An 18,979-nucleotide genomic window follows, 5' to 3' on the forward strand; every position below is an offset into this window, starting at 1 on the left:
AAAAAAGTAAAGAATGTCAAAGAACTCTCTGTATTTGATTTCAGTTTTTCAATCCATATCCCTTGTGAGACCGCAAGGCTACTTTGGGATACAGCATGGTTCAGGGAAAGCTTCCAGCATCTGGAAAGCAAACAGATTCTAGACATTCTGACTAATCCCACATTAACATTTGGATCTTGGGAAAATCGTTCCCCTTGAAATTCTAATAAATCACCAGCAACCATCACTTAGCACCTGTAAGCACTGATCTTTCTGTATTCTTCAGGATAATCCTGAATAAAACTGTTAAAGAAGCACGCATAACCAGAGACCTCTTCCGGAAAGAGAAGAGCACCCAACCTCCAGAAAGCTCCAAAGTTCCAAAGGGCAGATGTATATTAATAGGCATAGGAGCCCAGTCCTGTGCTGGATGATGTACTACATCATCTGATTTAATCCTTATGCCCAGTCACCAACTGCTTTCCCATTTTCCTAATAAGGAAATACATTCAGAGAAGCTAGGTTTAACTCATTTGTCCAACATGTATTAAGCACCTACTTCATATGTGCCAATTACTTTGCTAGGAACTAGGATACAATGGTGAACAAAACCAAACATGACTCCTGCCTCATGGAGCTTATAGTCTAGTGGGAGGGGGAGTTAGTCAAAGAATCCTACACACACACACACACACACACACACACACACACACAAAGGAAAGGGCCATACCTCCATGAGAACTAAAGAGACTAGACAACTATTACAGTGACAATAGATATGGACACAAGGGCACTGCCCACAGCAATGTTGTAAGCTGATGAAACTAAGATTAAACCTTGCTCTGTCTGATGTCACAGCACGTGTTTCTCTTACCTTTCCATTTATTTCTTCATTCAGCAATTTGCTATGAATCATCCACTTACTAGTGCCATGCCTATTATATGCTAGGGATGCAGCCATGAACAAAACCAACATTGCTCGCATGGAATTTATGATCTATATGTTAAACAAGTAAGACTACAAACAGATGTACACAATGAAAAATTGGGATGAATGCTATGAAGAATCAATTTTAATAGGTAAAATTATCTATGGAGATCTTCCAAACTGTTAACAGCCTGAAAAAGCCACTTGCCTACCACAATGAGTGAAAAAGACTTTAGGAAACTTGGCCCCATCAAGATGTAGAAATTGGAGCTGGGACTGTAGCTCAGTGATAGAGCACTTGCCTTGCCCGTGTGAGGCACTGGGTTCAATCCTTAGCACCACATAAAAAATAAGTAAATAAACAAAGATAGTGTGTCCATTTACAATTAAAAAAAAAAAAAAGATGTGGAAACTGTCACATCTCCTAGCCAGCTTATGAGCCATCGGGGCAGAAGCTAGTATGTCTCAAATTCAGCACAGATCTCGCTGGGATAGAATTCCTTCTATAAGCAGCTACTGACTCCAGAATGCACTCACATATCCTAATCTCAGGCAATTGTGCATTTTACAATTAGCTGGGATCTTTCACACAGATTCATTTGAACCTCACAACAACCCTATGCAGAATACAGGTAGGTTTTAATATTCTACTTAAGAGATGAGAAAACTGAGGCCTAGACAGGTGATGTGGCTTAATCAAGGTCACCAAAATAGAAAAGGACCAGATCTGCCATTCAACTCTCACTAGAAGCACCACTAACCAGGAAATCATGAATCTCAAATGATACAGCTGCAGGTCACTGAGCCTGGATAGTCACCCAGGAGTCCCATGAAGTTCCTGAGAACAATGATCAGGATTATCAAGCAGCTTGAGAAAGGTTTCTAGAATGCGGTTCCACCAGCCTGAGACACAGGTACCCTTGCCAACTCTCCCAGATTAGAACAGGTTCTCTTGGACTCTTTCCAAGTGGCTGTGACTAACAGAAAAGTATTTTTCCATTGCGAACACTGCAGGCAGATACCAGACTGAGAGGGGAGCAGACAGCACATCCCAGATTCCCATACTGTCTGTAAAGTTATCTGATACCATGTGAACTGCCCTAGCTAAGCACCTACCACTAGGGATATTATGTCAATCTTGGACAGAATTAACATTTGGGACTAGAAAATTTTTTTTGTTATAGGAGTAGAGGGACTATGTTTGCATTATAAGATGTTTAATAGTAGCCTTGGCCTCTGTTCACTGGATACCAGTAGCAACCCCCAGTTGTGACAATCACAAATGTCTCCAGCCACTGCAATGTCTCAACCTCTGGTTGAGAAACACTGGTATAGACCCTATAGAGAAGGGGAAAAGCAAAGTGCTCTCCCTTTTCCTCGTCCTATCCCATTCCATCTTTCTAGCCAGATATAGGGTCACTATCCACAAACTCTTCTATTCTCAGTATCACACAGCCAGCGTTTCTCAGACAGATAAGAATAGCTATGTGCTCTTACAGCCTACAAGCACATCCCAGGAATAATTTGCCACTGGAGCTTATGAAAACAACCAGAGTCAAATAATTCCTTGTTCCACTAATGAGCTGCTTCTGACCCTGCAAGGAAATCTTGTTCCCATTAATGTGAGCAGCTGAGTCTGATTAAATGGAAGCCCTGGGTGTTTCTTCTCAATGACATCAGGCCAGGGCAAGGGCTTCCACTGCTAGAAGAAACACAAAATTGGTGAATCAAATAGTAGGAGACTCCCATTTACCCAAAATTCAGTACAACAATCAGGACACTCAAACATTCCCAGCTTTTAACCATTATGGACTCAGAAGAAAGGGGAACGTGGCAATGTACATAAACAAATGAACTAAATTAACAAGTTAATTAAACAGCGGAAATGTTACCAAAAATCAGGCTCTCAAGTGGAGGTGGAAACCTTAAGCTGAGCTCCAAAGCAACTGGAATGACTCAGACAGTGTCAGGGATGTGGGTTCCAACCTCCCACTCCAAGGGCTGGGCTGCTGACCCAGACATGGGAATCAACATCAGTTACAGTACTTGAAAAAAAAAAAAAAAAAAAAAAAACCTTTATGTCTTTCATTAGTCTACTTCCTAACTCGTTAAAGGGTATACTGACAGACTCAACCAAACTTACTACCATTTGATAGTAAGTATAGTGTACTGCACTGTGACTCTTTGAAGACTAACCATGAAATACCTACCTGTTAACACCTAATTACTCAGACTGGCTAGTTTTTGTCTACTTTTGTATTTAGCAATGTTGTTGCACATCATACTAGAAATGTGCTGAAATTTCATTACAGGTCTGTCTCCCCTGGTAGACACCTTAAAGGCAATATTTACATCTAATACCAAGTATGGCACATCAACATAATCACTATTTGTAGGGTGGATGGAAAAGTTGTCCATCTCCATATTCTTAGACTTAAGTCTATCTACAAATTCTCGAGAGAAGGCATGGCCCATGTCTTTCTCCTCATTTCTCCAAGGCTTATTACATTGCTTAATAGGTGTCCAATACATATTAACTGCTTTGGTTGAGATCCTGAATCCAAAGAGACAAACTGAAGCCTTCTGTTCAAGGACCAGTGAGTCCCAGGAAAGAGATCAGAAAGCCTAGTTGTCTATCCTGCCTTAAATGTATTTGAATGTTTAGTCTCTTTTAAACTGGAAACAGTCTGACAAAGGAAAACAACTACATTCTCAGATAGGCAGTGGAGTCACAGAAGTGAATAAAAGCAATATGGTGGCTCCACAGAGCTTACTGACTGAAGGAAAAAAAAATTCATATCAGCAGGCATACAAATAAGCAGTTACTATGCTCAATGTCTCTTCAAGCAAAGCTTCTCTAGATGGGCCCAATCTTTAAGCAGTCTGAACTTCTCTGAGACATAATCTTCCTCCAAATGAACAATACATTTTCCTTCAAGCATCTTCTGAAGTGGTAATATGAAAATTTTACTATACACATTTGTTATACAGGCCTTTATTCCAGAATGATCATAAAACTTTTTAAATATCAATTAAAAGCATCACAGAAATGAATGCTTACAAGTCTGTTTGTGTATACAAATGTGTAGTATATGTGACTTACTAAAAAAAGAAGAAGCTGACTGAAAACCTTCAAGAACCAGAAACTCCTAGAATAAAGTCACTAGGCATTTGGGAGTCTAGAGGTGGGTGAATTGCTAGCAAAGCAGACAAGAGCAGGCCAGGGAACCCCTGAAGTTCAGAAGGCCTTTACATGACAATAGACCCAAGAATTATAAACTGTCTGTCCCAGGAATTGTGTATAAGTCAGCAGGAACTCTTAGACAGCAGGGATGAACAGAGGCCATAAAACACAAAGTCCAAGAACAAAGTCAGGGATATGAAGGCCACGAAAGAGCTCCCCTAAGGGAAAGATGAGAAACAGATGAAGACTCAAAGAAAGATGAAGATGCCAAAAGCTGTATGGTATGATAGCATAGCATCTGAGGGAACAAGAGATGCCTGGATCAATGTACATAGTTTATTAGGGTAAATACAATTTAAGTCAGAATATCATGCCAGCTATTATTCAAAATTATGTTCCTGCCTCCATCTTTCCTTGAAATATTTACTTTGGCTGAACTTTTTTTTTTTTTTTTAGGGGGGTATTACCAGGGATTGTTGAACCCACAGGCACTTAACTACTGAGCCACATTCCCCAACTCTTTTTATTTTTTATTTTGAGACAGGGTCTTGCTAAGTTGCTTAAGGCCTCACTAGATTATTGAGGCTGGCTTTGAATTTGCAATCCCCCTGCCTCAGCCTCCTGAGCCACTGGGATTACAGGTTTATGCCACTGCAACCAGCTTCTAATTCTTTTAATTTAGACTGAGGTGGAAATACAAACGGTCATCTCCTCAGCTCTATTAAAGTAAGAACTCCCCAACAACCTGGACAAATTTCTGAGTGATGCTTGCTACAATGGATTCCTTTTTAAAACCTCACAGACTTTTAGGATCAGGAGTTAATCTAATCCAGTCTTTTTGGGTACAAAACTGTGATCCACAAAGGAAAAGCCATATATCTGGCTGATAGCAGAATTAGACCCCAGGATTTTCCCCTCCCAGTCCCTAAAGTTTTTCATGAACAAAAATCCTTAAACCCTAAGCATTCTTGCCTATTTAGACAGTCCTCCAGTAGCTCTTACCAATACCAAATTTTCTGCTGCATTCTCACCTGTCTGAGCAACCAGGTGTGTCCACCCACTCCAGATGGCAGTGACCTTCTCATTCTGAAAGCAATGTGCTTCTATTTTCTGGGGCACAGGAAGAAAAGCAGCCTGAGCAGCCAGTTGCCCATGCTTGTTACTTCCCCAAACATACAGCTCTCCTGCATCTTAAACAGAAGGGAAACAGAGATGAAGAAACATTATTTGAAAATTATGGAAAATAAATCAAGTCTAAAAAAATGGCTAAAAAATTGTGGTTTTTTTAACTTATAATATAATGTTTAATGGAGCCAAGCAAAATACAATGTACATGTGTGGCATAATAAAATATAAGATATATGAAAATTCTACATATAGAAACAAAGTCAAATGTTCTTAGGACTTTAAGGAGTAAGAATGTATAGTTATTTTTCTTCATTCATTCACTCAACAAATATTCATTCCACATCTACCCTCTATGAGACGTATCTCTCTATTTTTTTTAATATATGCTCACATTTCCTTTGGGGGAAAAATTTTTTAACTTGTTAAAATAGTAAGTTAAAAGACAAACTATTTCTATTTAAACTTTAGAAACATAGGATTATTTTCATTGTTTATCCTGTCCAGCAGAAAATATAAAGCTACCACATCACATCTGTGCAGCATTTCAACCTCACAATAATCTTGTGATATAAACAGAAATGACTGCCATTGTGATTTAACAGGAAAAAAAAGCAAATTCAGAGTCAAGTGACTCTGGCTTCTATTCCTGGACCCACTAACTAGCTATTGACCTTGGACAAATCACTGCCTCTCTAAAGCATGTGTAGTGGAAAGGAGGGTAGTTGGTCCAGAAGGGCAGATAACATGACTGACGATGCTGGAACAAGAACAATTGGTGGCAACTGTGGTAAACCAGAAAGCACATGCCTGTCTAAAAGACATTCAAGTTCAAATATATCTTTTAGATGAAAGGTCAAACAAAATGAAGCCATGACTACTCAGTTGCTCTATAAGCTTTCTCAGCCCTAACACTTCAAGATTCTAAAACTGTACGAACCAATAGCACTAGCCATATGTGGCTACTGAACACTTGAAATGTGGGTAGTCCAAACTGAGATATCTTAGAAGTAAAAAAATACAGAGTGAACTGCAAAAACTTGGTGCAAAAGAGAAGTGTACCTCATTAATAATTTTAATATTGATTACACACTGAAATACTATTTTGAATATACTAAGTTAAAGTACATATAATATTAAAGTTCATTTCCAACTGTTTCTTTTTACTTTTTGAAATGTGGCTCACATTTTATTTCTATCAGACAGCACTGTTCTAGAAGATAAGTTAATCAAACCTGGAAGATGTTAAATGACTTTTCAAGCTCACATGGTTAATAAGAACTCATAGTCAATAAGGGAACTAAAAACCAACTCAGCTTCCACTGCATTTTGTGACCTGTCAATAATATTACTTGCCCTGGGGCTGCTGATATATTTCCAAAAACTAATCAAAAGCCAAAGAGTAGCATGAAAGGACACTAGAGCAGGGCTCAGAGGTCTCTAGTTCAAGTGCCATCTACTATTTGGTCACTATTTGACACTGAGCACTTCACTCCACATTCTGGGACTCTGTTTCCTCAACTCTAAATGGCAGAATGTAAATCATTGAAGCCTTTTTGCCACCCAGGAAACCCTGCAGCACTGATATTCTGCAGTTTTTTGAAGTGAATTTGGTATACTTCATTCTCAGAGAAAGGGCAACCTCCCTGGACTTCATCAAGGTATATGAAGTATGAGAATCCCATATAAGAGGGCAAAGAAGGCCCCTCAGCAAAATACCAATCCATTAAGTAAATTGGTGAGCTATGAAGATGCCACTGGTGATAAAGCACAATTTGTATTAAGCCTTAATCTATCTTAGTTCATCTAACATCTTTTTGAAAGACAAACTGACTTCCACATGAGAATCATTACACTGTTGCATCAGCAGGTAAAATTAAATTCTGCTGCAATGCCAAAGAGTTACACAATCTACAAGGACTCCAGAAAAACGGTCTAAAGAGCACTGAACAAAATCCAATGTGTTAACAGCTTGAACTAGATGAGAAAGGAGGATTATTAATCTTGTCAGTTTTTTAAAACATTTATTTTTTAGGTGTAGATGGACACAACACAATACCTTTATTTTTATGTGGTGCTGAGCATCGAACCCAGGTCCCGCCCTAGGCGAACACTCTACCACTGAGCCACAATCCCAGCCCTTGACAATTTTTAAATCACTTTCAAAATACTGAAAACCAATTCAGTTTGTGAATATACTAAAAATGACTAAATAGACACTTCAAAATGGTCAATGTCATGATTAAATCTCAAAAAATATTCAAAGTTTAGATGTATAAAAAATACCATAGGAACAGTGCCACATATGAAATAATTTACTAATCACAAGACTTTTTAAGAAATCAACATTAGCAGTAGATCAGACAATTTCTATGGTGTATATGATGTCAGCCATTTCAAATTGTTTAGAACACAGGAGAAATGTCTGCCTCAGTCTACTTTTACACTCAGAGAGAGGCTCCCCCTCCCTCATTGACTGTAGGCTTGAACAACTCACTTCTCATCTTGGAGTCTCCAATTCTTCCTCTGTAAAAGGAGAGGTGAAACCAGGTGCCCAGTAGTGTTGCTTACACTTAGCATTCATTTCAACTTAACACTTTGACAAACAAAAATCTAGCTAATGTGAGTCGCACACTAAAAGTACATGTTTCTTTTGTTACTTTTCGTTTTAAACTCATTAAGCAACTAATTATGCATAGCTCAGAATTTTTGCAGTATTTAAACTCTCTCACTATGACTCTGGTGCTCTGGAAACAACAGGAGCATCCAGTTGGACAACACTGTAAATTTGATATGGGAGAATGCATGCCACCATTAATTTACCATTAATACACACCTGAGTTTCCACATAAAACACAAAGAACACTAAGTATGAATGTCCCTCCTTTTGCTTAAAAATGAAATGCATTCAATTATGAGTGGAGGTCTTATAAAAAAATACTAAATCTCTGAGAGGTGCAGCCTCCAGTCTAGCCCTACCAGCAGAGAATAGGACAATATGAATTAAAACAAAAGTATAACTGCTGCCTAGAAAACAATGCATTGCCTCCTAAGGAAAGTCACTAGAAAGTTCATACTATGTTTGATGAGCATGTCCAATGGATGGGTGGACACATAGCCAGATAGAAAACTACAGTGCGAGAGAAAAAAATATATTAGATAGAAAAATGGATAGATGGAAAAGATAGAAATAAAGGGATGAAATAGGAAAATACATAATAATATAAAGCAGATCAGAGAATAAAACTTGTAGGCTTATTTATATATAGGTACATTAAGTTAAAGAATAGATGAAAGAAAATATATATAAGTTAACAAAATAGAGAAAACAGAGATAAACAAATTAAAAAGATATAGATGAATAAAATAGGTTAGTCTGAGATTAAACAGCTAGAAAGTATAGAAAGATAGCATTTAGTTACATTAGACATAGAAATGGATTAGGTAACCCCTTCACTGAGCAACTCATGACTATATATAAATTTACTGTTCATTATATGATTTAACCATTGCAATTACCCTGAGAAGATATTCTCATCCTTCTTGTGTAATTGAGAAAGCAAACTCAGAAGAAAATGAAGTAAGCCTATGTTTGATGTGAGTGCTTAACATTATCATATTTAATTTTCATAATTACCCACAAAGTATTTTATAGATAAGGAAATGGACAAAAAATGGTAAAATAATCTGCATAAGATTATACCAGTGGGGGCATCAGAATTCTGGCTTTAAAATCTATTACCTTCCCTCTGTATCCAAATATCAACACTCTAGGCCATCACTCACAAAGTTCTGAATGGCATATTAAACTGTGAAAGAGCTGGTACCTACCTGTTAATGAAGCTGAGTGGTCTGAGCCAGCAAGAACACATATTGCTTTAGAATTCTCTAGGCCTACAAAAAAAAAAATTTTTTTTCTTTTGAATTATGTTGATAAACTGGGTGGAGGAGGGACTGTGAGCCATCACCACCTAGGTGTGAGGAGAAACTCAGCCAGCACAGGCAGGTGTGAGTCAGCAGCACTGGCCAAGAAGATGGCTGCATGGGAGGAGACTGGAACCTACTAGGGAGTGAAATAGAGAAGTAAATATATTGAGAATAAAGAAGACAGGTTCCTCAATACCAGAGAGGAAAGGAAGGTTCAAATGTGAAAAGTGGGAAAGCTAGAAACAAGCTTCTGGTATTAGTTGGTAATAGAAAAATCAGTGTAAATTCATGGTTTCTAGAAATAGATAGGCTTATGTGTGTAAAAATGTGTGTGTGTGTGTGTGTGTGTGTGTGTGTGTGTATTTCCTAGCTCTGTCTGCTGTGTGAGAAACAATGACATCTCAGACATTCAGCTACTATCATATGCAGGATGTAAATACAAACACAGACCTCCTCAAGACACAGAGATAGAACCAGAACTTGAACTAGACTTCCATCTCCAAATCCAGTATTTTTCCTTCCTTAATTCCACTGCCTTTACTGACAAGGTAGAATCCCAATCAACCCTGCTAGAAATTGGGAAAACCTGTAGAAACATGTGATTTAGCATGCAAATAAATGCAGTCTATTCCATAACTCTATTTCTGATGCTTCTGTTTAATTAGTATCTCCATAAAAGACTTCTTCAGGTATCCTGTGGAATGATAATAAGACATTTCCAGCCACATTCACCAGAGAGGAAACCTGGGCTACTAGTAGCAAATTGAAGAGGAGACAGTAAAGGATCTAGCTCCAGAATCTGTGAAAACAGGGTGATGGGAGAATGAAGAGTGAAAGACTTTGAGGGCAGGAAGTTAATTTTCATTCTAATTTTTCATCAGAAAACTTCCCCAAATCAACTCTCAATCTAAACTGTTACTCCAAGCAGACCTTAAATAGGTTAAGTTAAATAAAATAAACAACTTTTACTCCTTCTAGTTACTGGTCCTGTGGTAATACAGAAGAATGCCACATAGTTCTTGACCCTTAAATGCACATAACCCTTGGCATATGAAAAAACATATAAACAATCCCTGCCTATGAAGAAAATGCAATGGTTGCTAAAAGAGGAAAGATTCTTTACTGAGAAAGCTGTATCTCAGCTAGGCCTTGAAAAATTCTTGAAATTTTCCCAAAAGGAGCATGAAGGAAAGGCATTTCAGGTAGAGGAAACAGTGTGCCCATAGGCTTGGAGGTCATGAGAAAGCAGGGAATACCTAGGGAGCAGTGAACACCTTGATGAAAAAAGAAAAGGGTTTGGGAAGGGTTGAGCACACCCTCCCAACTGAACCTGTTGGCATCAGAAATATAACCCCAGCTCCAGCTGAGAGACACTCTAGAACTCAGAAAAATCAGAATAATCCCAACACTCAGGTACATCACTCCCACAGCAGCTCCCCTTTCCTATTCTTTCCACACACATTTCCACCACCCTCAAAAATCCCTCCTTTGTTCAGGTCTCTTGCAGAGGTTTTCCTACAACCAACCCGCAGTAAACAGAGTCACAAAAGTCAGAAGAGGAGATAGAAACGTGGTGCTAAATACAGAGAGACAAAGGCCCACAAAGAGAATAGGAAAAAGAGAATAAGAGCTCAAAGAGAGAGGCAGGAAAAGAGGGAAGGAAGGAGGCTGAGGAGAAGAAGCCTCTATAGACCAATGACCAACAGAAGATCAACCAATAGACCTATGAGCAAAAGGAACACTTATTACCTACTCCTCGTATTTTCATGTAGAGAACTCCCTAAAGGGGCATTCCTGGTCCTCTCTACATCCTTGCTCACTCCTGCTTCCTTTTTGGGAGAAGAAACTAGGCATGTGAAAAGTAGCCCACAGTCCTTTTGAGGAAACAGTGCCTGGTAGATTAAGTTCAATCTAAAATCCAGAATTTACAGGCTCATTATAAAACTACTCCAAGTAGTTTTTAACAGTTCTAGAGCTACCATTTTGATCTCCACCCTTTGATTCACCATCTTTTGATCTCTGACTTACATCTATCTCTCCACAGGACCCAAACTCTGGCAGCCAAGAGGGTTACTTTTACTGGACCCACAAAAATCCCAAAAAGACTAACACACCAACTAATAGAGAAAGTAAGATAGATAAAGAAAAAGCAAAAGTACAAAACCATTTACCCATTTTCTGCATGTCTATGTCTCTTACTTTCTCACAAAAAAATAAATAAGGGCCTCACCTGTAACTCTGCTTGGTTCCTTTGCTGTCAAAAATAATGGGAGAGTCTGCCTGAGGGATGACCGTCGTCTAGATGATGCCAAACCAGTCCCCCACTGGAACACGATGCCACTCACTTCCCAAAAGAGCAGAAGAGAAAATAAAGAAAATGTACATCAGGATAAGACCAAATTGCCTTTTGAACCTCACTACTATGGGAAATTCTGAATTCACTCTGTCAACCTGAGTATTATGGAGAAGCTCAATTGCATCAAGGGTTCCAATCACTGGTCACAGGGATTACTTCCAAACCAATCAAAATTCCAGTCGTCAGGGCAATCTAAGACTATCAAAGAGAAATTCAATATAGTAAAACTTATTAAAACTTATCCAAAAAATTCTAGGACACTCCTGAGTCAAATCACTAGAATGTACCTTGCTCATGGTTAGCCTGAGAACATAACTCAGACTCTAAGCCAGATAGAAAGGACTTTGAAGATCATCAAGCTCATTCCTCATATCTACTAGATGAGGAAACTGAGACCTTAAGAGAGGATTGTGACTTGTGCAAGATCACATGGGGATCTTGTACCACAAAGAAAAAGCCAGGACTCAGCTCTCCTGACCCTTAAGGTAGTGTCCTTCCCAACACACCAAGATGAGTTCAAAGATTCTCCATTGCCAAAATAAATAAATATTTATGACTCTGAGACAGGTTAATAATCATGATTTCAATGGAGAGGGCTTTTATTACCATGTCCACTGCATCTCATATTCTGAATACAAATACACACACACAAAAAAAATCCATGTATTTGGCCTATACTCAGATGTGTGCAATTGTACCTATAATCCAACACCAGCATTGATTCTATTACTCTGGAAGCATACTATAACCAGTGGTCCCTTGGGCAGTAAACAGACAAGTTTGCTTAATGAAAAAATAAAGTATAGGCACAATATAAACAAAGCACAAATTTATGTAAAATAAAACTTAAAAATCCCCTCAACAAATAAATTTCAAAGAGAAAAAAACTACATAATAAAAGGATTTTCAGATAAATGATAAAGGATTAATATCCACAATATATATATATGGAACTCCAAAAAGTCAATCAAAAACAAACCAAAACCCAATTTTTAAATAGTCAAAGAACTTGAATAGACATTTCTCCAAGAAGATACATTAATGGCCAATTAAACACAAGAAAAAATGCTCAACATCACTAATCATTAAGGAAATGCAAATCAAAACCACAATGAGAAACCACCTCACACCATTTGGATGCTATATCTAACAAAACAAAAATCCCAGAAAATAACAAGTGTTAGTGAACCTGTGAGAACCTTTGTGCATTGTGGTGGGAATGTAAAATAATGTGACTACTATGGAAAACAGTACAACAGTACCTCAAAAAGTGAAAAAATAGAATTACCATGGTACCCAGCAATTCTGCTTCCAGGTATACATCCAAAAGAATTGAAAGTAGGATCTTGAAGAGGCATTTGAACATTCATGTTCATACCAGCATTATTCACAATAGCTAAAACATGGAAGCAACTCAAGCGCACTTTGACAGATGAATGGATACACACACACAAACACACAACAATAGAGTATTATCAACCTTAAAAAGTACAGAAATGTTCCTGGGCATGGTGGTGCACATCTGTAATCCCAGCAACTGGGGAGGCTGAGCTAGGAAGATCACAAGTTCAAAGTCAGCCTCAGGAACTTAGCAAGGCCCTAAGCAACTTAGCAAGACCCACTCTATATAAATAAAAAATAAAAAGGGCTTGGGATGTAACTCTGAGGTTAAGCGGCCCTGAGTTCAATCCATAGTTCAAAAAAAAAAAAAAAATGTTGACATGCTATCATGCTATTACATGGATGAACCTTGAGATCCTTATATTAAGTAAGCCACTTACAAGAATAAATACTATATGATTACATTTATATGTGGCAAAGTATACATAGCATAAATGTTCAAAAGAAACAAATACATTTTTAAAGAGATTTGAAATATATATCAACCAATTATAATATACGGACTTAACAGATCCCAATTCAAAAAACCATAAAAACATGTTATAGAAAAATTTAAATCCCAACAGGATTCTTACTGATATTACAATTTTTTTTTTTTAGGTTTGATGAAGGTAGTACAGCAACATTTTCAAAAAGAGTACTTACTTATCTTTTAGAAATACACGCAGAAATATTTACAAATTAGATGGTGGTGGTGAAGAGGCCTCGACAGAATGAATAAGTAGTAGCAATTATATTCATCAATGTTTTGCAAGCCATCTGTATGATAAGGGGTTAATTTCTAAAATATAAGGAACTCTTTCAACTCAATAGCAAAAATTTTTAAAAGGACAAAGGAATTGAACAGACATTTCTCCAAAGAAGACATACAAATGACTAATAGGTATATGAAAAGACATTCAACATCGTTCATGATCAGGAAAATGCAAATCAAAACTACAGTGAGACTTTACCTCATATCTGTTAGGAAAGCTATTATTTTAAAAAAAAAGTGTTGGCGAGGACAGGAAGAGACTAGAACCTAATACACTGTTATTATGAATGAAAAATGGTGCAAATGTAACAAAAAAAATATAATAGTTCCTCAAAACATTAAAAACAGAACTATCATATGATTTAGGGATCCCATTTCTGGATATATAATCAAAAGAACTGGAATCAGGATCTTGGAGAAATAGCTGTACTCTCGTGTTCTTTACAGCATTGCATACAAAAGCCAAGATATGAAAACAACCAAAGCAGCCATCAACAGGTGAGTGGATAGAGAAAGTGGCAGTATATACATACAATGAAATATCATTCAGCCTTAACAAAAAGAAGGAAATCCTGTCATTTGCGTCAATGTGAATGAATCTGGATGATATTATTCAGATACAGAATGAATGCTGCATGATACTATGTATATGAGGAATCTGTGATAGCCAAATTCATAGAAGCATAAAGAACAATAGTAGTCGGCGGGGCAAGGGGTGCAGAAGAAATAGAGAGTTGTTGTTCAAGGGTATATAGCATCAGCTATGCTAGATGACTCTGCTGTGCAACAGTGCCTGTAGTTAACAATACAGTAAAGGGCACTTCAACATTTGCTAAGAATGTAAGTTTCACATTAAGTGTTTTTGACACATACACACACACACACACACACACACACACACACACGCACAAACAAAACAAAGGGCATCAAGGAAACTTTGAGAGGTACTGGATATGTCTATGACCTTGATGGTAGTGATGACATCACAGTTATTTGCACATATCCAAATCCATCAAGTTGTACACATTACATATGAATAACAACTGTAGCCCAATAAAGCTGTTTTTTAAAAATGTAAAGACTAGCAATTACAGAAAGTTGGTATAAAAGAGGGAAGAAATTTACTGACAGGCAATTGACAGGCAATTCTTGCCCTGATGATTTCTAAGAGAAGACCTACTTATAAAAGTGTAACCACCGCCATACAATTCAGCAATCATACTGCTGGGCATGTATTTCAGAGAAAAGAAAATTTATGTTCATATAAAACTGTGGGGAGCCATTCTGACACGTGATTGGGTGACTCCCGTTAAGGGCCTGAGGCACTCTGGCTGTGTCGGAGTTATCCCGACCCTTTCCTGATGAGAGAGCCCATCCGTGTGGGGGTGTGCGTAACCACTGACCCTGGAGACCCAATCACTGACCCTGACCTTGGAGTACAGCCCCCCCTCAACCTTCATTGGATGGAATTCTCCCCTGAATCTCTTGTTTCCCCCAAATAAAAGGCTGATCCCCGGCGTGTTCGCTCTCTCTCTCTCCTGCTAGCCCAGAGTAATCCTCGCTGCCCTGCTGAGCGGCTGGAGGCAGGGAAACAGGGAGACCGAGCCGTCTCGGACCTAGCATTAAAATAAGGTACTGTCTGTGTGTTTTATTTTGATCTCTTCTAACTAACTGAATGCCAGAACCTCATTAATGAAACCACTGCGCAGGCCGCGTGGTAGAATTGGCGCCCAAGAGGGGGGCATTCTGAATTAGTTAGATTGAGTGGGAGCGCGCGCTAAAAAGATTAAGGAAATAGAAATAAAGTAATAAAGAGGATAAAGAAAATAAGAAATAAGAGAAAGGAAAAAGTGACATTTGAGTCACAAAAGTACCGGAAAATATTGAAGGAAAGAGACGTTAATTTACTTAAAATGGGAAATTCTACTTCTTCGGATAAGGAAATGTATCTAACTATTTTAGACAGTATAATTAATCAGAAAGGAAAACAGATAAAGAAAACTCAGTTATTACAATTCTTAAAGATTGTAGGTGAATATTGTCCTTGGTTTTGTGACCAAGAGTCTCCAAATTTACTTACTTGGGAGAAATTAGGAAGAAAGTTACAGAGAGTTTGTCTTTCTACTGAAATACCTGGAGGCATAGAGAATATACAGAAAACTTGGACGGCCCTAGAAATTTGTCTCTTTGAATACATGGACCAGAGTCCGTGGCCACCAGAAGAGCTTCTGAGAGGTATTCAAAGAGCCATTAGGTCTATTCAAATGGAAAATCAGCCTGAGGCTAAATTAATTTCCTTTCCTTTGAGCCGTTTTAAAACAAAAGCGCTAGGAGCTAAAACAAAGGTTAGAAATGTGCAAGCTAGCCCGCAGACAGATTATACAGAACAGCATGATAAAGAAGAAGCATCTCTAATCTTGGAGAGCCCTCCAGAAGTGGTAACCAATCTTCCTGGAGAGGAAAATACAAAGGAAACTCCTAGCGGGGCTCAGGTTTCTTCTCAGCCACGTGAGTTAGAAACCCAAATTCCAAATGGCGATAGTACAGAGTCTGATAGCAGCTCGCAGTCTGAGGAAGAAGAATTAGACATAGAAACTCAGGACTTAGAGAGAAATTTTAATAGATTGCATTTAGCACCACCTGCCCAAGCCCTAAAAATTCAGCCGATACCTGCTAGAAGAACCAAATTTAACAGGTGTGCTAAATTAAAGATGACTTTTCTTACCCCAGTTCAGCAAGGTATTAAGAAGGCTCAAGAAATGGGGGAGGATACTACTGGTTTTCACCTCTTTCCAGTTTTTGAGCAAACTGATGAGCAAAATCAGAGAGTTAGAATTCATGCTGTAATTCCATTTAAAACTATCAAGGAATTAAAAAATGCATGTGAAACGTACGGCCCAAATTCGCCTTTTGTTCAGAGTCTGATAGAAAATATCTGCTCACAACCCCTTCCTCCTAGTGACTGGGTTTTTTTAGCCAGATCTTGTTTGAGCGGGGGAAATTACTTACTTTGGAAAACTTACTGGACTGATTTTTGTAATGAACAGGCAGAAAGAAACAGAAGACAGGGCATAGAAACGCCAGTAGCGATGTTTTTAGGGACTGAAGATTTTGCTGATTTAGAAAGACAGTTAAATTATGATTTTGTAGTGTACAATCAAATAACTGATTGTGCAAAACGTGCCTGGAGGCAAATTGTCCCCAAGGACCAGTCCAATTTAGTTCTTACCAAAATCAGACAAGGTGCCAATGAGACTTATTCAGATTTCGTAGCCCGACTATATCAGGCTGCAAACAGGTCCATCGGAGACCCAGGAGCTAGCGAATTTATTGTTAGACAATTGGCTTTTGAGAACGCAAACAAAATTTGCCAAGATGTTCTCCGCCCCCATCGTAAGAAAGGAACAATTTCTGAGTATATTCGCTTGTGTTCTGACTTAGATTCCACTCAGTTGCAAACGGTAGCCTTAGCAACAGTATTAAAGGAAACTTTGGGGCCACAAAATTCAGTTCAGAAGTCCCGCAGCAAGTGTTACGTTTGCGGAAAACCCGGTCATTTCGCCTACGAATGTCGCCAACGCAAATTTAGGTTTAGGGCTCCATCTACTGGCGATAATAGATATTGCAGGACTCGGCGCCACGTGGTTGATTCGGGTGGCGCGGATGAGCCCGCCTTCTCGCCACAAGTATTTCCTCCTAGCGAGGGGACAAAAAACTTCCGTTCGGCCCCTCCCCGGGCCCAGAAACAATATGGGGAGACGTCGCACAGTGTGACGTCACTAGCGGCGCCGACCAGGACAGTCCGCGATTTTTACCAGAGCAGAGACATAAATCACAGACAGTTTTCTTAGGACCTTCAGAGACAGTTGAATTAGATCCTGAAACGGGACCAACACAAATCCCTACTGGGATTTTCGGGCCGCTTCCTGAAAATACTGTAGGTTTAATTTTGGGGCGTAATAATTTAAAGGGAGCTATTGAAGTAATACCTGGTGTGATAGATTCAGAATTTAGAGGGCAATTATATGTTACTGTAAGATCCAATTATGCCCTAAGACTCACCCCAAAGGATATTTTTGCTCAATTAATATTATTGCCTTGTGTCTCAGAAAGGCACCTGCCGGCAGATTCAGTTTCTAAACCGCCGGACAGAGTATATTGGTCCCAGTTAGTACGACAAGAACGCCCTTTATTAAAACTTAGAATTAATAATAAAAATTTCCTAGGAATAATTGACACAGGGGCTGATAGCTCCGTGTTGTCCAGCCGATTTTGGCCCAGGACATGGCCTCTACATACAGCCTCAGCTAATCTAGAAGGAATAGGAAAAATTTCACAGCCTGCTCAAAGTGCCAACTATCTCCGTTGGGAAGATTCTGATGGGAACAGTGGAATATTTAAGCCTTATGTGTTAGAGTCTTTACCAGCTAATCTATGGGGAAGAGATATACTAGCCAAAATGGGACTGCTACTAGTCACCCCAAATTCTATAAGGTCAGTTGAAGAAATTAATCAAAGGTATTTTCCTGGAGATGATAGGAAAAACTTTCAGGAGAAATATCTGTTTACAAGCCAGTCTACACGGCAAGGATTAGTAAATACTTCAGGACAAAATTTTTATTAGGGGCACTGAGTACTTCCCCGATCCTTAAAACAGCTGAAAAAATTACGTGGCTCACAGAAGAGCCTATTTGGATTTCTCAGTGGCCCATCTCAGGGGAAAAACTTAAAATAATTCATAGATTAGTTGAGGAACAACTTCAGGCTGGTCATATTGAACCAACACTTAGCCCTTGGAATACACCTATTTTTGTTATTAAGAAAAAGTCAGGAAATTGGAGATTATTACAGGATTTAAGGGCAATAAACCAGGCAATTCGGCCTATGGGATCATTACAGCCAGGACTTCCCTCCCCCACAGCCATTCCTTTAGATTACAGCTTGATGGTAATAGATTTAAAAGACTGTTTTTTCTCTATAAGGTTACATCCTGAAGATTGTGAAAAATTTGCTTTCACTGTCCCAGCAGTTAATTTTAAGGAACCTGTTAAAAGATACTGCTGGAAAGTCCTCCCTCAGGGAATGCGTAATAGCCCTACCCTGTGTCAAAAATATGTTGATCAGGCAATAGATCCCATTAGAAATAGCTTCCCTGATGCATACATTATTCATTTTATGGATGATATATTATTGGCCCATGCTAATTCAGAAGTACTTTCAGAAATTTTTACTCAGTTAGAGACCTCACTTACAATTATGGGTTTAAGTGTAGCTCCTCAAAAAATTCAAAAGGTATCTCCTTTTCAATATCTAGGTCAGATAATT

General features: G+C 38.5%; 1 protein-coding gene across 6 annotated transcripts in view; it reads right to left on the bottom strand.

The window, feature by feature from the left end:
* Window positions 1-18,979, bottom strand: part of SERGEF (secretion regulating guanine nucleotide exchange factor) — a 251,564-nt gene that overhangs the window by 211,379 nt on the left and 21,206 nt on the right. For 2 of the 6 annotated variants that reach the window (XM_081282259.1, XM_081282260.1), the window contains exons 6-8: window positions 11,374-11,487; window positions 9,048-9,110; window positions 5,123-5,281 (exon numbers count right to left, since the gene is read on the bottom strand). In XM_081282259.1, coding sequence (XP_081138385.1) covers window positions 5,123-5,281; window positions 9,048-9,110; window positions 11,374-11,487 — 336 coding nt within the window. The remainder of the gene's footprint in view (window positions 1-5,122; window positions 5,282-9,047; window positions 9,111-11,373; window positions 11,488-18,979) is intronic. The other 4 variants (XM_081282262.1, XM_081282261.1, XM_081282263.1 and 1 more) reach the window with 4 other exon arrangements.

Source organism: Spermophilus citellus (genome assembly GCF_964194105.1).
Source record: "Spermophilus citellus genome assembly, chromosome: 2".
NCBI lineage: Eukaryota > Metazoa > Chordata > Mammalia > Rodentia > Sciuridae > Spermophilus > Spermophilus citellus.